Source organism: Perna viridis, chromosome 6 (assembly GCF_037379345.1).
Source record: "Perna viridis isolate PV_CMFRI_1.1 ecotype Kerala chromosome 6, ASM3737934v1, whole genome shotgun sequence".
Classification (NCBI taxonomy): Eukaryota; Metazoa; Mollusca; class Bivalvia; order Mytilida; family Mytilidae; genus Perna; species Perna viridis.
Window position 1 is genome coordinate 10,782,520 of NC_142450.1, and position 20,720 is coordinate 10,803,239.

Sequence of the window (20,720 nt, forward strand, 5' to 3'; positions counted from 1 at the left end):
GTAATATTTCATTTGATAACTATCCGTTTTTCCTGATCAAAGTTCAGTTAATACTTATTCTTAAAGTATGAGGTTCATTAAGGTACATTTTTGGTCCCATATTGAATTTTAAATTCAAAGTTATTGTAATGACTGAGAAGTTGTTTATCGTACTTCCAGTTTTATTTCAGTTTAAAATTAACCATTATATAGATCATACAGTCGATTGTATACAATATTGTCACTAGCTGGGCTGTTGCTTATTTTACAAATTTTCACAAATGTAAAAGAATCCACGCTATAATCTTCTGATATTGTTTAACCAGTTAAAATTTAAATCTTTATCTTGACATCATCTTATTCCACTGACTACGCATCGGTTTACTTAATCCAATGAACAGAGAAGTAAGTTAAAGAAAACCACTGTATTGTATAATACAAAGGTAATAAACATTTTCAGAGGAAAACATAATTGTCTCTGAAATTACTGCAACGCTGTCAAATATGAATACAGTTCATATAATTGAGATAAGACTAAACAGTCATTTTAAAAAATGGCAAAGTACGGGATTATATTGTTTTATTTCAAATATGATTTTGCAACGACATTTGAACTGCATTCCGTTTAATATCAAATAGTTTCGTAAAAAGTAAAGCTGTTTTGTGTCTATACAATCACGTGAAAGTTTTCTAAATCGTTTATTTCTTTGTAATGAGAAGGTTATTGCATTTATATGGAGTTATATTATTCCTGGTAAAAACATGTTGCACTCATGCATTAAACTGTCTGCTGGGGATGCTATTTAATTTGGTATATCTACTGCATTGTTCCAAACGTCTTGCAAGTCACAAATAATACACCACTTTGTTTGCTTTATTTGTTCTATTTGTTTCATGTATTTTTTTTCAATTAGTTATCCAATTTCTACTGGTTGGAAAAGATTATAGATTATATGTTCATTTAATGCCAAATGAAATGCGAATTAAAAAGAAGGAGTGTTAAAAGTTTTAGACTGCATATCGTTTCGAACTTTTAAAATTACTTTAATGAAACATTGTTTTATTAAGAAATTACCATTACCAGACAAGCAGGGAACAAATTAACCTAACCTCAACGGAATTTTACCAGAAAAGAACAATAGCAAAAACCTGGGATGCGATGAAAGAAAAGTAAAAATTGATATGATATTATCGTTGTCAAGATTTAAAGGGCTGTTACCATCGAATGAATTTAACTACAACAAAACAATAGGCCTATCAAATATTTCTGTGTGTCATAACGGTTTTATATTTCAAATTTGTTTAATTCTTCTATTCAAGATTATTATCAGAACACAATAGCATTAAAAAGTCTTCCTCATAACAATGAAGTCAACGAGTAGAGGAGCACAATTTGTTCCCATTGTAATGCTGACCGTATGTTGAAAAGCGCGCCTGCAATAGACAAATAATGTTTTTGATAAAAAAATGAATGTAGGCACTCCCACAGGCAAAAATAAAGTTTAAAATTAAATTATTAATTCCTCCACGTGCATACGTAGGCTATTACTATCATAAGTAAGACTATATGTTTTTCTATCATCACTTCTCGCATTTAAGGAAATTTAACGGAATGTAATACTTTTTACACTATTTCTGTCAAAAATACCTTATCCGAGAAAAGGAAAAAGTGAATTCAAACAAATAACATTTCGAGTCATTTCGTCATACTTATTTTTATCAATTATCAAGTCATTCTTAATTACGGTAGAACTGTTGTTCTCTAAACGAGGCAAACTTTCAAATTGTAATTCATAGATAATTAAAAGCGACAAATACACCAAGAAGCAAATTTGATGTATAAAAGAATATATTTGCTTATTAGTTTCATATGAAAAATTAACTAATTGCGGTAGATACTGATCATAAATATAGAAAAAATCAAATAGAGGTAAACGATTTTACCAAATGCAACAAAGGCACCACAAAACATCACATTCGTTGTAAACAAATATAGTTCTCTTTGATCAAGGGTTTTCCTATGCAAGATAAGGTTTATGAAAAGTGGAGAGATTTAAAACAGTTTCAAGGCTATCTTGTCATCATGTGATACATTTCAGGAAACACCATACATCACCTGGAATGGATGTTTCTTCACAAACGGATGCTAATTTCGGATTTTGATAACTACTACATGAATAGTTCGACCACTTTGATGAACTGGACATTAATATCAGACAAGCATTATGCACTTTTCAGATTGGCCCTATCTGTAACCGTTTTTGCTGTTTCAGGCCAGACCGACAAATCGGTGAAAGATGAGATAACTGAAAGCCCATTCACGAGTCAATAATTCGGAAGTCCGTAACACATTGTCCTATTAATTAAGATCTATAGTCTGAAGTATAGTATTAATATGCCGTATACCAAAGTCAACTTTAAGAATTTACATAAAAAAAAAACACAATCAAAATAATTACAGTAAGTGTGTTTTATAGTTATTAGCGCTTTTTATAAAGATTTAGTGTTGTTGGAATTAGAAAATATACATGTCTAATGATACATGTACAAGTGCTTTAAATATGCTCAACTCGTCCCATGTTGGCATAATTATAATCCATCGTGCCAACTTCTTAGAGCCAATTATCATTTGACAAAATATATTCCCAGTAGACACACACCTATTGAATGGTATATGATAGGCTTGCATGTTGTTTTTTTTAAAGGAATATTGAAAAATCAGGTACTTTGATATTTATTGTTTATTTTGTAGCGACAATCTATTCGTTTAATGGAAAGAATGCTTCCTGACGTCTCAGAAGGCAAAACGAAGGAGTGTTTACTTATTTATCCGTCTAGAATAGGCCTTGCTTTTAAAACCTTTTAAGATGTGAATGGGGCGAAAATGAATATTATGATATTTATGAAAATAGTGACTGGCTTTTTAAGATAATGTTCTATTGATTGTGTATATGTACACTTTTTGTGCATTCAAACTAACAATGCAAAGATGCAATTCACGATGACTGCTATTGCACATCTAAGCAAAGGTTCATATTGTACATGTAATTGAAGGTTTGCTCATTTGCTTTTGTTACTTTGTATGTATGATATTAGTTACTTTGTGTTCTTTGTTGTAAGCGTCTGTTTTCCATGTCTGGTCTTTGTCACTGGATTACATTCTTTTGATTACCGCTATAACCTTGGTTCCCTTGATTACTCTTTGAATAATACGTTTGTCATTGGCTTACATTATAAACGTGTAAATGCACTAACAAAAAATTATATGTAAACAAATTAAAACAATGCATAAATGATTATATGGGAAATAAAACTTTTTTTAAACGAGCGCTCCTAAATTATGTTAAACACAAAGGCATGCAGATCATGACATCAGATACCATAAAAAGTAAGTGGAGACTAATACATGTAAAACATTTGGAAGAACAGCTATTTTTGCATACAGATTCAACATATTGTGAACCTATGCATGGTGATAAATATGCAATTCAATTTGAATTTTCTCCGGCCCTATTGATCATATTGGTGTTCTTTGCTCTTCTTTACTAAAGATTCATTCGAACCCATGCAGTCACTATGGTTTCATAATCTCTCGTAGGTCGAGTGTTATATTTGCATATTTCTTGAACTTAATTTACGTGTACCAGTAGGACAACCGGAAGCCCCTGCGTAGGATGAACTAAATAACTTGATTGCACTGAGTCGATCACTTTTCAGTGGCGGATCCAAAGTTAAAGGTAAGGGGGAGGGCAAAAAAATATTGACAGGATCACCGGTGAGGATCACGAAGAAAGTGTTTTTCATGATTAAAACACACAATTTTTCAACACTTTTTTTTCTAATGGGGGACTGCCCCCCCCCCCCCCTGATCCACCACTGGTTTTGGGTGCAAATATTCAGCTAATGGTAAATATTTGTATTGCAATGCATGAATTTGGATTGCAGCTATACACATTTGACAAGAGTATTGTAGACACTATACAGATTTATTTTCACGAGTAAAAGTTTGTCAAACAGGAATAAATGTTAGTTGTAATGCATTGATAGAATTTTACCAATTTTGTACATGTACATGATATGTTTCCTTTACTCTCACACATTTTGAAGTTGATTTGGATGCATTTGCGTTTGATCTTCTCAACTTAAGTCAAATCAAACACATTTGCATCTTGAAAGGTTGACAACCCGGGGTTTTGTAAATTTGTTTGTAAATTTTTGTCTTTCTCTTTTCAGGTAGAAGGATACAGTCTCTTGGAATGCCTGTTATCAACTTATCATGCCTGAAATGGTTATTCATCTGTCAAACCTTTATTTTTAATATGAACTGTATTGGTTTGCAGTGTAGATGCTATTCATCTATAAATATGAAATTCACAACACATGGAATGTTGTTATAGACTAGTTTGCTTTTGTTAGTTTGTTTATTTTGTTACGTTTAATCTAATTTTTCTCTTCATACTAATCAGTTCTGCATGTACTGTTTGAAAGTGAGTCACACAGTGGCAAATTTGTAGACACTAAACAGATTTATTTACACGAGTAACAGTCAAACAGGGATAAATGTCCTGTAACCCTCTCCAACAAAAAAAAATAATAGTAGTTCCCTAAGGATTACAGAACTATATTTTATTGATTAATCCTGTTTTGTAAGATATTTCTTTATATTTGTGACCAAAATGAAATATAGAGGACAATGAAAGAAAGAAAAGGCTAATATGTATTTTCATTAATGTGCCCCTCTTAAACCTTGCTAGGAAGTTATATACATGTACAACTAACTAAAGGGCCTTGTCCTATTTGAGGGATAAAAGGTTTTGTATAAAAGCTGCAATTTACAATTTAACAAATGGATTTTTTTTTCATCCTTAGGTCTCCCTCTAACTACTGTATATCTCATTGATAGTTATTTTTTTATATTTCTCGATGATTATCTCATCTTCTGTGACCTTTTATTACAAATTAAAAGTTGTGAGAATAAATGCACAGCAGAAACATTTACTAATCTTTTCGCAATTATTATTCTACAATAAGGGGAAACCAGACTGAAATTCCACTGCATCATTAGTTCCTCTTATAAAATGAAATTTACATGTACATGTTGGTGAAATTCCATATCTAAAACCTTTTTCTATAGTTTTCCTAGCAAAATTGAATGCATATTGTATTTGATTTACTGAAAGATTTAAAGATGTCAGTAATTGAAATTATTAAATATGTAATCTTTGTCTGAACAACTAGAAAGTTTTTTTTTACAACACTGCTGTTCAAAAAAATATACAAGTACTGGTTTAACATGTATGTACAAGTTAGCAACTTATATCATATATAAAATATGTTATTATAAACTACATGCATACCAAGCTTTTGCCAAAGGGTTAAGTTTTGAGTATGTAGTAGGAAGAATAATAAATAAGCCCACTTTTTTTTTTAAACATTATCATTATTACAAGGAATGTAAAACAGATAACTATATTGAGAGTGCTTTAGTATGCACACATTTCAATACAGTAAGTTAAATTTGACTTAATTATATTTACACTTTCAAAAGTACACTGTTGAATAACCTTTTATATGACTATATGTATTATAGATAAATTTAAACTAAAATGCGAAGTGTTTGACGAATTACTGTCATATACATTGTGGGGGTCTGGCATATTTTTACAACTTATTTAAATTTAACTTTTCCATAAAGAAAGAATAGTGCTATAGGATTTGAACATTAAAAACAAAGAAGAGCAAACCTACCGACATAAAAAAGTGCAGAGGTTGGTCATCATTCCTATACAAAGAGATTAAAAGGGTAAGTCATGATAGTGAGAGTCATGTTTGTCAACAGCCAAATCTTGTATTCTTTAAATTACTAGAGCATATATATCATTCAACAATAGTTTTGTTGGCTCGCTCACACAGCCCTACCTGGTGGAGCTGCCTTTCTCTGGTTTTTGTTTGAAATTTCAAAGCATGCTTTGTTAGTTCACGACCATAGGTACTAGGATGACATTTGGAATGATCAGCAACTAAAACTACTGAGGTACAGCATGTATGAGTGTGTTCAGTAAAAAATGATTTTTTTTTTTAATAAATGTTGTCTTCAAGTTTTGAAAACAATTTTAACAAAAATAAATACAAAACGGTGACAAAACATGAAAATATTTACAAGTAACTGTAAACAATACTAGGTACTGCATGACACGTGCATGGACTGATGAGAATATTCCTACCTACCTTTTGGAACATTTTTTTTCATAATTCAGACTGTAGAAGCAACGAATACTGTTTCCATTTAACAAATTCCAAAATGTCGATTCGACTGTCGATCTGCAAGTCTGCTGCAAGTCGTTTGATGCGTCAGAATTCGAGTAATACCAACCACATGCCACGACATTTCAGTCACGTGTAATTTAAAAGTAAAATCAGACAGCGATCGAGCCAGTTTACGGCCATGAAAATAGAACTACAATGTTTTTTAAGATATTTTCAAATGCCGTCATTGTAGATTAGTAGTTTTGTAAGTTTTAAATTGTCAAATGGAGTGCCAACGAGAAGCATCAATCCGTTATATAAAATTTCATAGGAAAATCTACCACAAAATACTACCCTCATTAAAAATAAGATACTTTTTTGTTCAACCGTGACCAACCGGACGAAAATGTAGCCAGGAATATAAGTTTTCATGTTGACAACTTTCAAGAAAATCCAGAAGATAACATTGTTTTTGTACCTAATTCGCGTAAATTATTTTCTAATCATGTGGGGAAGTGTCTGAATTTTTTGCACGAAAATTAATTATATGTTTTTTTTGCAAATCTAGACAAAAAAAGTAGACTGTTTACAAAAGATCTAAATTTTCCATGGCGAAAAAAAAATCCTAGATTTCGGTCAAATGGATGCAACACAGAAATCGCTTAAACATGACATTGTCGTTTTCAACGTCATTTTCCGAACGGCCAATACACACGAAATGGTCCAAAGTTCGCGGGAGGTCACTGATTAGGGCGGATCACATATTTGGTCTATAATGCACTTCCGCTTATCCTACTGTACATGAAAACCCTTGACAAATTTTAACAAAACTGACAAAAATAATGAAGAAAGTCTACAAATAATCCAGTTTTGATTCAAACAAGATGGCTTCCGGTGGCTGTCTAAGCTTCTATTATACTTATTTTCAATGATCAACTTCTCTGAAACCATTGGTGCCGATGACATTGATGTCCTCTACAAATTGTGACTTTGGAGGCACAGTGGGTGGCAGGAATCCGAATGATGTAATTATAGGGACTCATTTAATGGCAAACTTTTTGTCGATAATTTTTGCGGGATGTTGAATTGGTGTATTTAAGCCGTCTGTCTGAAAACACCAACATAAATTCTACGAAATATTTACTCTAAGGTTAAGTGCTTTGTAACAAATATCATCGCTAAAATAAGAGACGCCATATATATACAGAAAGGTCTAAAAAATTCCCAACAATGTTGGAACTGTCAAATTTGCGATGCAAATGTTTGGTCGCTCCCTCCGCGGGACTCGAACTCGTGACATCTATGGCAATACCGCCTGCACAAAGTGCAGCGCCCAATAGCTATATACTATTGCATATCATCTATTGTCTTACTCGATACCATCAGAGGTTGTCCTATTCAGGTTGTCCTATTCAATTACATCAGGTTCTAATGTTCGCGCTCTAGATTTACTTATGAGGAATTATCACTCAGTTAACTAGTTATATTTTATATAGCCTAGATGGTCGAGTGGTCTAGAGCTTTGAACTTAGTGCAGGTAGTGTTGCCATAGATGTCAGAGAAGAGGAGAAGAGAAGCGGTTCCAATCCAGTTTTTGATATTACAAATATGCCAGATCAGGCCTGGGTTTTATGTTAAAAAACATATCAGATGGTTATTTCCCTAAAATACCTATATACCTAAAGGGGTATATCTATTTTAAATGTTATAAACTTCAATGAAGATAAGTATCCTAAAGCAACTCGTTTGCCTTTTCCTTCACTCCTGTGAGTTGACTTAATAGCTTATCTCATCCGAAAGAAGGAACACTGTTCAGCCAAATCCTTTTATCTCAAGTTTTTAGATGACGTATTTTCTTTAAACAATCCTGGTTTCGGGAGTTTTGTTACATCGAATCTACCCAAAAGAACATGAGGTTAAGAACACCACAACCAGTATAATATATTTTGACCGACACTAAGAGATGTATGGAAAGGGGAAAGTCAATAATAAACTATTCGATAAACTCCTACCTCGAACAATATGTCAGAGCTTGTCAAAACTTCTTGGATTTTGTGTACTGTGCTTGTTTAGTAAAATAAGACTTCTTGAACAGGGTTATGTTGCTACAAAATTAAATTCATCACTTCAGAAGTTTTATATGGTCATCATCATGAACTTGTGGATCGTTATAGTGGATCAATCTACACAATGAGAACTGCTTTGTTCACCGTATCATAGTTCCCTTTTTCTCTTTCGTAAACCCCGAAATAACATTTTATGAACAACTTGGCATGTATTTCTTGTACAGCAGAATTAGCTTATGCTAGCGGTTTCTGTACGGGTTTCTCGTTTACTTATTTTTGTGCGTGTTTTTCTGTTTGGATCATGTTCTTTGTTGTGTGTGTCTGGTTTCCCTGTCCTGTCTTTTTCCTTAAAATATATTCTACTGGTTTCCGCTCAAGTCTAGTTTTCTTTAAACATGTTTATTTCTTCTGGGTATATTTCCGTGTACCAATGAACTGAATGCTTCTGTACTGTTTATTAAATTGATTCGACGTTAAATTTTATTTCTGATTATGTACGGTCATATCATGAAATAAAAAATGACGACATGGTTGTGTTTATTTCATGTGAACAGAAATTAATGAGTTTAATATTTCAAGTCAAATGTGTTTTCCTATAACCGTTTTGCAAAACTGATTGTCAAAACGTTTTTTTCAAATCTTGACATTTTTTATCCAAGGCTTTCCGCTTATGTGTAACATGTATGTAACTTTAAAATACATTTATACGCCTATAGTGTTAAACAAAAAAAAATCACTCATATTGTTTTTGCAAATTCTGGAACGCTGTTAATCTTTATTAAGTCAAATTTCAAAATTAATGCCTTTATTTTTCTTCATCATACAATCGCATTGTAGTTGAAAGAGTTATCAAGGAACAAAGGTTATAGGTATAGCGGTAATCAAAAGAATGTAATCCAGGGACAAAGACCAAACATGGAAAACAGACATACACAACAAAAACATAAAGTAACTAAAATCATACATACAAAGTAACAAAAGCCAATGGGCAACTCTGACTCCACTAATAACTGGGTAAATACGTGTATTTTAAAACTTAACAAACAGAAATTTAATATGTTAGCAGACAATTTGAAATAAAAGACTTTAAATTGTGCTTTCCTGCTATAAAATTGTATGAGAAAAATACAGACATAATTATCTTCACAAGTTGCACACAAAAATAGTTAATTACGATTTGAAAACATGAATATTTTGCAGAAAAGGTTCGCCGTTTATTCCAAATGCTTAATCTTATATAATCGTACATCAATACTGCTTACCTTGTTCAGTTGAATTATTATGTAAGCAATCGTGCATGATAAAAAAAATTTAGCGTAGAAACATGAGGGAATCAAAAACGTGAGTTTTATATAGGTTGAAATAGAGACCACTTTATTTACTGTGTTGTATATAAACAATACAAACACGACAATTTCTCAAAAAAATACTAGTTACAAAAATAGATCAGGATATAGTAACTTCTTGAAATATATATATGATTTGTTGAGAATTTTGCTTGGTAAACATTACTTCCTTCCGGCTTACAGCTACAAAAAAAAGATAACGTGCATGAACCTTTTGAACAATATATTTCATTTAAAAGACTTAACAGCCATGTTCATATCATTTTATAAAACAGATGTTTCACAATTTTATTGTCATCAATTTTAGTCAGTGGACTTTTCTAAGGATATCCATTTACCGATGTGTATGGTTCTATTGTTGATGACTATATGCAACTCCATAAAGCACTAGTAAAGCAGAAAGAAATATGCAATATTATGTATTGATATTTAAGTACTTGTGAGGCCAATTTTTATTCCTGAACATCCTGCGGTTACATATCGGGATATTTATTATCAACAACTTAAATTAAATGCCGTTCATTGGTAATTAAATAAAATGAAAACTTTGAAATTTATTTTAATTTTATCATATGTCAATGTTTGTTCTTAATATCAGTTTTGCCTGACCTATTTTTGCTTGCGTTCTCCTAGTATATGATGATGATTGATTTTATGGCGCCTCTTTCAGTTTAACATTATAAAAGAAAACTATTGACTATACTTTACGACAAACGTGATGTATTTAGTATTGTCAACATCGTCAGTGTTTACCAAGATATTACGTATGTATAATAATAAATAATTGTGTTGATGAATGTCCTTTTCCATATTGGTCCCGTAACATGACCGAGGTATTGATAATGGCCAAGGGTGGCTGTAATGGCCCGAGGCAACACTGAGGGCAACAACAGCCATCCGAGTCCATTATTAAAACCAAGGTCATTTTATCTTTCTATAAATTCCTATTAAAAATACGTGATATTCGGAATTTTATTTTAAGTCTAACATATTTTTATGACAATATGTGTTTACGAATCGATAAGGAATTGTACAGGAATGGGTTAAGTGTTAATTTAAGATTCATTTGTAAGTTTCATGACCTTAAAGGAGAAGTTTGCCATTGCCCATAGCAGTCAACAGTCCCATGAGTCTTGAATTATGTAAAAATATATAATCATAAAAATGCAGGGATAAAAATAAGAATTTTACTTTACTTGATTAAGTCCAATGCTGAATCAAAAGATGATTGTTGAGAAAAGTTTAGAAAAAAAATCTATAAAGCCCTGTATAAACAAATACATGGATGGATTCACAGTTTGAATGGGGGACATTATTTACCATATTTTTTCTCAATTTTACACTCGAAAATCACAAATTTGAAAATACCAATAGCTATAGTCTAAAAATATTCAATGAACATCATGTTTGTACATATTGTATTGTCTTTATATTTTTGACAGAACAACATTTTAGTGTGCTTGTACAAGTGGCAACATTAAGTTCCTGAATTGTGTATCTTTCCATCATAATTGTACTTGCCAAAAAATATTAACATTGTGTTTTAGAAAATAAATGTTGAATTGTTTCATGTACCTATCCTGAAGATTATTACAAATGGTTGGAGACACTGGATGCTGAATGTAAAGATTGACTTGGTAGATTTATACGTGAACCCATGCGGAATGGCATGCTAACTGAAGATATTGATGATCCTCTCTAGGCAAAACTTTAGTTAGTAATAATGATTTCTTGGTATTTGTCTAATAACATGTTAAGAATAAGCATTGTGTATGCCTCTGCTGATCTATATATTTCTATCTTGGGACATATGAAAAAGACTTCTACTCTCTTATTTATTTTGTTTCGACTAAAATTAACATACTTTGCAAATCACATTTTTGTACTTCTAAAATTTTCACTCAGATGCTTTATCTGATTTTTAAAAATATATTCATGGGTTATTATTATGAACTGAAAATCATAAGACATACATGTATAGAATTATGCAAGGATAATGATAATAACAAGATTTTCTGGTTTTAAAATAACACGCCACTACAAAGCTATATAATTATCACACAAATCCATTTTAGCAGTGAGTCCCCTTCTCCACTACATAACAAATTCAACTTTTGTATTTCGTTAATCAGTTTAATTTGAAAATAAACATTGTTTTTGTCGGTTGTTCTAACAACATCACTCAATTCCTTTATTTTAATTTTTCAACATACAAACATACAAACAACATCCAATCCAGCCTGGCACACAGCAGTCTTGATAGGCCCTCTGATGTCTTGTTTCCCACTCAATGTCATGAGACAGATCTCTTTTAACACATTAAAATTTATGATAAAGAAAGATGAGTTCAGCAGTAAATATACCGAATTTTTTATTGATTTATGTACTAAAATAATTGACTTATTTTTCAGGCCTTTTAACTGATGGATAGTTTAGCTATTTGCAGACACGGGGAGATAAAGAACCCTTACCTACATGGCAGATAGTTTATTACGCTAAGGAGGCTGTTAGGAAAAAGTCGAAGGCAACTTCCGAGGTACTGCTGACATATGCAGGAGGTATGTAAATAATACATCATATTTATGTTCGACAATTTTACTGAATTTATGGCACTTTTTACACTTCAACCTGTTACGCGCCTGCTGGGGTCAGGGATGCTTGAATAAAATTTATACAATACACTTACTTCATTATCTTGTTAGATACTTGTAGTTCATAATCTCGTTAAACTTCGAAATTTCGAAGATACAGTCAGGTCTGTCCACCTTCATTTCTTTTTTCTTGTATTGACTCTATTTAAAAACATCATTACTTTCCATGTATCAACAGACTGCTGCTTACTCGTTTTCACTGGTATGATTATTTATAAAAACAAGTTCGTAGAGTTACGATAAATATTTTGTTGAAATTTATCTTTTTTAATTTTTAAGAAACTCATTAGTGAGGATATAACAATTAAACTGTAATGCAAATATGGTTTTTCTTGAGAGAAAAGTTTAGAATTGTGTAATAGTAATACCCCAAATTTAAATCACAGTTGTTTTTCAATAACATGTATATGTTTTTTACATAAATATAGATGGATTCCCTGTAGCGGAAGTACCAAACGAAGCTGTACAAGCAAATATTCTGTTTGAAATAGTTGAACTACTGAATGATGGTGTAACTTTCGTAGATTCCGTTGCCAATCTTAGAGGTCGATTAGTATCTGGTGGGTTTACACCTTTCCAATCCGTCGAGACACTCCCGAGTCCACCCTTGACAAGTACAGAAGTCTGATAGCTACTTATTATTACAGACATATGATAGAGGAACTAAAAGAAGCAGGGAGAATTTTTATACAACATCTTTATGTCCCAGAAGTCCCAAATCACTATAAAAGATATCCATGAGATATGAGACCACAATCACATCATGAAAAGAAATGCCAAATCCATAAGTGAATGTCGATACCCAGATCTTAACCCAGGAGCATTTGACAAAGTCTTGCTGGATCCTCACGGATTACTCACGCATGCTGCTTTGACAGTACAACGACAACACTCTGTTGAAGATGCCGAAAAACTACTTTCTTTCTCACCAAGCGGCTGTAAGTATGCAGAACAATGGATTTGATAAGGAAGCAGAGCATGTTACAACTATTGCCAGGTGGCACGAGGCTTCAGAATATAGAGCCATGAGTCAGCTTCAGAGATGGATAGCCAACCATTAGATGCTGGGTTACATTGTCCATGAACTGATGTCATGGCACAGGTATTGTTACGACTTCACTTATCTTGATATGAACGGAAATAAATTTTAGTACTGAAAATTTTGTTTAGGTTGAGTAGCAGTTAAACCATTTTTATTCAAAACATTGAATAAGCTGAAGCGAAAGTGTCAGGAGCAGAATTTTCAGAAATTTCACAAAAACTTTAAACAAGATGATGCTTAAAAATTTTGATATGATATATGTAGTTCATTATTTTATCTTTCAGAATTGATAACTTCACATGCAGTTGTATATGAATTGTAAGTCAATGAGAAAATGATCAATCAAATAAAATTTTAGACAGTTGGTTGCAGTAATGTTCAACTTAGTGGAAATCAAAACGAATCTCCTAATTTATCGTTGTATATTCTATTTCTATACCAATGGACAACCTTACATGATTTACCAGAGAAACTTTTGTGGAAATCACTACCAACACAGAATTGCAGGAACTGAGACGTATTCAAACACTAAAAATTTGTTTCAATGAACATCATCGTGCCTCAATAACGGATGATGTAGAATGCTTTTTAGCTTAACTCGAAGATAGGTGATATCTTCAGTTTAAAAGACTTTAAAAGTACACTGCCTAATATTGTAAGAGAGTTCTGTAAGAGAATAGACTCAGCACTGCCATTTTATAATGGACTTAAATATACAATTGATGGCAATGCACGACTATACACCATTATACATACTCAGAGAGAGGCCTGTTCTATTTTTACTTCTGATCGTGCATTCCTTCCAGCTAGGAATAAACAAAGCATTCGACAAGTACTTTTTAGAGTGAATGTTGGATTACCACCTGTTTCCAATGCCTTATAAGTAAGAAGAGGCTGAGATGCAACACAAGCAATACAGACATACACTGTATATATAAATCATATTTATATGTATTTGTCATTTGAATCACAATATTTACTTACATACACGTGTACATCAAACTAGAGAAAATTTTGAAAATATTTATGCAATTCAGAGCAGTTTTCCATTATTTTGTCTTGTGTCATTTTAATATTAGAATGTTTATTCATGGATGAGATAAGAAACAGATTGAAATTTAGTCACTTGCGAATACGTGATTAACTGAAATCCACTTTATAACACTTATAACATCTCATATATATCAATGCACATTCAAAACTTTTTACATGTATTTCAACTGTGTGTTTTGTTTTTATATCAATTAGGTTCACAATAGTTCACAACACATGTATATATCCTTGTGATGAAAACACATAAGATCAATTATAACTGACAGTTCATTTAAAGTCTTGTCTTAAAGCTTAGCGTTATATAAGTTGGCGTCACAGTCTGGTAACCACTGGTTGGTCTTGGAAATGTTAATAACTCCTTGAAGTTTTCTTTTATTAAAGTTTCTCACATACCAGGAAGTAATTCTTAACTTTTATGTCCATCATCTCGTTGTTCCTAATACCAGCTATCACTGTAGGAACTTTCTTCACTCCAATGTACCCTAAAGGAAGGTTGCAATCACAATTAGAAGAGCATTTCTGTCTTTAGGATTGTCTGTCTCTGGAGTAAGGGAAACTGTTATATAATCTATGTTTCTCATAGATCTTGAACTTTTCTTAATTTTGTTTAACAAATTGCTAAAATTGCACAGTCACTATCATCGGCACTAGTAACACCCGCCGAGTTGCTCATAAAAAGTTTAGTCCGGGGTAGAAAAACGAGGAAAGGAAAACTATGACCCGTTGAATAAATTAGTTTGCATGGTGCAGATGGATACACCATAACGATCCATGAGTTCATGATGACGACCATAAAACTTCTGTGACCACTTCAATCTTGTAGCAACAAAACCATGTTCCAGAAGCCTATTTGTTAGAATTCTAGCGCGATACAAAAAGTCTTTTTTTTTGTAATTTCTCACTTCTACTACAACCTTTGAGAAAACACTGCATACTTATTCATATGTGAACACAGAAATCAGAACGAGATTAAAAAGGAAAGAATAATCACAACAAAAACCTGTTTAGATAAGCTTTTGCATGTATTCATACACTATTTTAACAAATTTCTTATTGATGGAAGATACGAACCAACTGTCTTGTTTAATCCCTCTTAAAGTTGAGTTAGTTTGTCTAATATGAGATGAAAATATCCACTACAAAGACTGTGAAGTCAGCCTCATCTCTTGACCTACACTTAGAAATCGATGGTAAAGGAAAACTATTGACCAAAAATTACGACAAACGTGATGATGTTTCATTCAAAATTGTCAACTTTCCTTTCATCTGTGGCAACATCACTTCAGCATCTGCGTATGGAGTGTTCATATCACAACTAATACGTTATGCCAGAGCTTGCCGAAACTATGCAGACTTTTTGTATCGCGCTAGAACTCTAACAAATAGGCTTCTGGAACAGCCTTATGTTGCTACAAGATTGAAGTCATCACTACAGAATGTTCATGGTCGTCATCATGAACTCGTGGATCGTTATGGTGTATCCATTTTCATTATGAAAACTGATTTATGCAACGTGTCATAGTTTTCCTTTCCTTGTTTGTTGACCCCGGACTTGACTTTTTATTAGCAACTCGGCGGGTGCTTCTATAAAAAATCAGAGGACGCTTTCCCTTCCGGTGCCCCTGGTCCATGCTCCTAGTTTTAAGTGGTCATTTGCTTTGTTACCTTTTTATGTATGATTTTAGTTACTTCATGTTCTTTTTTTTGTGTATGTCTGTTTTCCATGTCTGGTCTTTGTCCCTGGATTACATTCTTTTGATTACCGCTATAACCTTGGTTCCCTTGATTATTTCATATTAAATTCCTTGCACTTTTGTGGGGTTTTTTTTAATCATATTAATTTTTGTGAAAACTCACTGTATACTATTAACATAATTTAACCGACCCAAAACTTGGTAACTAGAACTTGTATGGAAGATTCATTCGTGGTCGAGTTAAATTTGAGGAAAAATTTGACCACCAGAAATTAACTGTCAATGTGTTGTTTTGATTGACAGTATTAAAAGGAACAGTTTGTGTTGTCATGAAATTCTGTTTTGTCTCTCTGTAGACATTACCAAGCCTCAATCAGGTATACACTCAAATGATTTTTGTGTTACTCAAAGAAACATTTTAAATGTACAATTCAAAACGATAACGTGACTTTGATACTTTAATATCTTACAAAGTAGGGGAGACATACTACTAAAGGCAGGTTTTTGTTACACGAGGAATTGCTGAGATGTGTACTAAGTACATTCATTAAAGGCTATTGTTATGGTACCTATTGTTATGTGAATTACATCAATATTTCATAGTTTAAAGCAAGAACACTATCGTTGTAAGGAGAGGCAGTACATCAATAATACGGAAACAAATACTGGACTAAAAAAACAAACACTATTTATATTACACATATTAACAATTAAGACTACACTTTAATTAAAGGAGTACTTTCCAAGATTCTAACATGACGTTAAATTAGTGGTTATACAAGAGATAAACTACGACACTTTGAAAAAAAAGTTATGCCATTGTGGCGAATAAGGCCACTCAATAACGATTTGAACTTTTGAAGTGATCGCTTCATTCTTTAAGTAAAGTATTATTGTTCTACTAGATAATTTGTTAGACATTTAGCTTGGTACAAAAATGTGGGTAACCTGTGCATACTCAGTCATAATGATAAAATACCACCTCCGTGTGGCTGAGTTCATACACGGACAAATAAGAATTTAAATGTAAAAAGGGAATGCAACGGTTTGTGTAAAGTTTAGTAATGAATCTACTACCTTCGACGTTCTCAAATGGCATACCAGGATATGAGACCGGAAGTGTCTCAAGACATTTGAGTTCTTTAGAATAGAAGAAGATAATATATAATTTGTTACATTACATTATACTGCCTATCTTGAGAGATGTCATTTGAATCTTAAATTAAATTACTGCTTTGAGAAGTGTTAACCAACTAAAGAAAAAATATTGTCTCTCTCGAAAATAGTAAAATTACATTGTATATAATATTGGCAAATATAAACCATTATTTAGATACTGGGTTTATACTGTGTTTATATTTTGATAAACATCAATATAATTTATTTAGTCCAACTACTACTAAAATCGTAATCCGGTGTGTTTATACATGTAAGATAAACACTTGGGTCATACTGACTATTGTCTGAACGAATACTTAGAGCAAGCAATTCAATTGTCACATATTTGCCGTGTTATCCGTTTATTTGCAAACAAAAATATTACGTAATAAGAATCGGTCAAAATGTGAATAAGGTTTGGCACGATAAACGGTTTCCCAAAGAGCGTACGTAAATGTTGTCTAACAGCAGATAGATTACTGTAAGAATATCAAAATAAGTCCAGTTAACGTAGTTGTTTTATGTTTTTCGTCACTAACAAGTGATCTAAAAGATTTCGAACAAATATATTCGCATCCTGATTTACCAAATGACCATTTGATAAGATATGTGATATTTTGTTTGACGAGATTATATGGAAATAAAGTGTATAAAACGAACAAGAAGGAACACAAACAAATTCCTTGTGGAGTTCTTTTTATGTGTGTTCTATACAGGAAATACAGTTTTGATGTTATTTATCAGGTGTTCCTGGAAATGCTTTTTTTTCAGATGTCTAGTTTTGTTTCAATTTTTTTCAAGAAAGATTCTAATGCTTTCATGCTTACTTTTTCACGTTTGATCCATTTTATTTAATAAGAATGGAGTGATGTTACATTTATTCTTATTTATAGTGGCTGGTGGAAAATATTTCATATTTTATTTTATGTTGACTGAATTGTTGTAAATGTAATATTATAAACCACAGAAGAGAATGGAAAGTAATTGTGAGATAATAAGATAAATTCCTCGAGTCTGCAATACAGACACGAACATATGTCCAATGTTTTGTGAAAATGGTCATTTTGGCATTGAGGTAATAGTCTTACGGTTTTTTACCAACATTTTGAGCTTTTGATTTTAAGAAATCTGGTAAATCCTTGTAATCTTGACCCATTTTTGTACAGATACTTTTCATACTAGCTCCAGACATAAAGCAGTGCATCTCAGGCCTAGTGGCAGGATTAGCATTGAAGCCATCATATATTGCGCTCCATGCATTTGGACCCTGATTCCAATTATGACTGTATGGATTGTTTCGGTCAGCCGGAGTACCAATGTGGGTGGCATGAGCTTGGGAATATATGGCACAAAAATGTAAAATCTTCTTTGTTCCCCGCTGAGAAAATTTTGGACATGATGAACCTGTATTCTCATTTATATACTGTTCAATGCAATTAGATAGTATAACCATTCTCAATTGAGTTAGAGAACCGACCCAATTTGATTGACGGGTGCATGTAGCAAACATGATATTGATGTAGTACGCTAGTATCTGTGCCCTCTTTTCCTGCTCCGTTTGCCCATTTCTATTACAGTTTATGACACAACAAGAACCGTCATAGTCCATGGCATTCAGACAAGTGAAATACAGAGTCTGAAATATGTGTGACGAAGGTTGAGCCATTGCACCGATTGGTAGTTTTTCAAAGACATTGTTTTTCTTTTCAAACTGTTGAATTCCAGCGATGCCCATGAAAAACTTGGAACTTTGTACATCGGTTCCAGGAAATAATTCCGTCCATCCAACAATCATTTGGAATTTATTGTTATTTAAAAGTTGATGTTCCCCAAGTTCTTGTGAGCACGAGTATTCAACTCCTTTGACGTTAGCACATGGTATGTAAAAAGAATATAAAAAAACATACGGATTTTGGTTCTTTTGTTTACTTGTGAATGCATATAACATCTTATTAATTTCACCAAGATGCAAAAATTTGACTTCGCCATGTAAAGGTTTTTTTGGGTCGATAGGAAGCACACCTTGTGAGATTTTTTCATTAAAAATAACATGAAGCCTTGTTTTGTCATTTTCTAACCAGTCTGGTACATTTTGTCCCCAGTTCTTTGATTCCAATGCTTCTTGTTCTGATAATACAGTAACCGTAAGGTATTGCTGAATGTGCTGTGCCGCTTGATTTTGTTGGTTTGCATTTTTGTAATCATCAAGTATTTTCTTGCCATGTCTTTCTAGTTGCTTAAACAAATTATCTACCTCATCAGTTGTAAATTCTTTTCCGAAACTTAGAGATGTCGTCAGTATTGCGATCAAAGTTGCAGCAAGAAACATGGTAAATCGTTGTCTACAATAATAAATTAACCTCTGTAATTTCATATCTACATGTATTTAAAAACTTGATATATTAACTGTCAGTTTAAAATCAAAGAGCCTAAGCAGTGCTTTCCTGACATATTAGAACATAAAATGATATATAATTATCTGCACATATAGCACACAAAAAAGTTAATAATGATTTGAAAATAAGATAATTTGTTATTACGATATTTGATTCAAATGGGTCGCCGTTTATTCCAAATATTATTTTACAATTGTACATTAATACTGCTTACCTTGTTCAGTTGTATTCTTCGACTTGTTGTGACTATATTCTCACAAGTGGCCTGTCAATCTACATATCCCAATCGGACATTGTGAATCACAATTTGGTTAAGTACTTTATAAAATTTGCATTGTATTGCAGAAGATATATAAGTACCTTATGGTCATTAAACACAACCAGACAAAATCTACTGATAAGAAGTATGGAAAAAATCGTTCATTTTTATGAGACGATAAAGAATTTTGGCGTGGAAACCTTTTGGGAATTAAAAATGGGAGAAAAAAATAGGTTGAAATGGAGACCACTATACTGTGTTGTATATAAATAAATTTTCATGTTACATTGTTTTGTCCGGAAATACAAGTTAAGAAAATAGGTCAGGATATAGTCACTTCTCGCAATGTATATGATTTGTTTACAATTTTTCTTGGTAAACATCATTCAATTTCCAGTTCTATCATGCTGCTTACAGCTACAAACAAAATCAGATAATGCGCAAAAACCTTTTGAATAAAGTTAACAGCCATGTTCATATCATGTTATAAAAGAGGTGTTCCACAATGATACTTTTATCCCTTTTAGTCGTGGCTTCTCTTAGGCTCTCTTTTTTCGATGTGTATGGTCCTACTGCTGATAATGATAGACTACTCCTTAGAATACATGTAAACCATAAAGACAATTACAATGTTATATGATTGTGTCGAGCTAGGGTAAGGGATATAACTCTTGAAATCAGTGAGATGTTTGTATCATATTTAATTTCAGTAAAGCCTTTCAAGCTTTCCTTTGATGCTTACACCAGATTAATGTAAAATAGTGAATACAAACGTTCCAATGATTTGTAAGAGTCCTTTTCCCTAGGTCTACCACCTTAAGTACTTTGGT

General features: G+C 32.5%; 1 protein-coding gene and 1 pseudogene across 1 annotated transcript; one reads left to right on the forward strand and one right to left on the reverse strand.

The window, feature by feature from the left end:
* Positions 1 to 10,461: 10,461 nt before the first annotated feature.
* LOC148613622 (uncharacterized) lies at positions 10,462 to 13,439 on the forward strand (annotated as a pseudogene).
* Positions 13,440 to 16,522: 3,083 nt separating this feature from the next.
* LOC148613623 (uncharacterized) lies at positions 16,523 to 20,096 on the reverse strand. The gene is made up of 2 exons (XM_088587070.1): positions 19,846 to 20,096; positions 16,523 to 19,577 (listed from the first exon to the last, which is right to left on the reverse strand). The coding sequence occupies exon 2, from the start codon at positions 19,562 to 19,564 to the stop codon at positions 18,320 to 18,322; it is 1,245 nt and encodes a 414-aa protein (XP_088443196.1). The 5' UTR covers positions 19,565 to 19,577; positions 19,846 to 20,096; the 3' UTR covers positions 16,523 to 18,319.
* Between the last annotated feature and the right edge of the window lie 624 nt (positions 20,097 to 20,720).

Excerpts from the sequence above, each read along its gene's own strand:
- LOC148613623 (XM_088587070.1), bottom strand. The coding sequence starts at position 19,564 with ATGTTTCTTGCTGCAACTTTGATCGCAATACTGACGACATCTCTAAGT.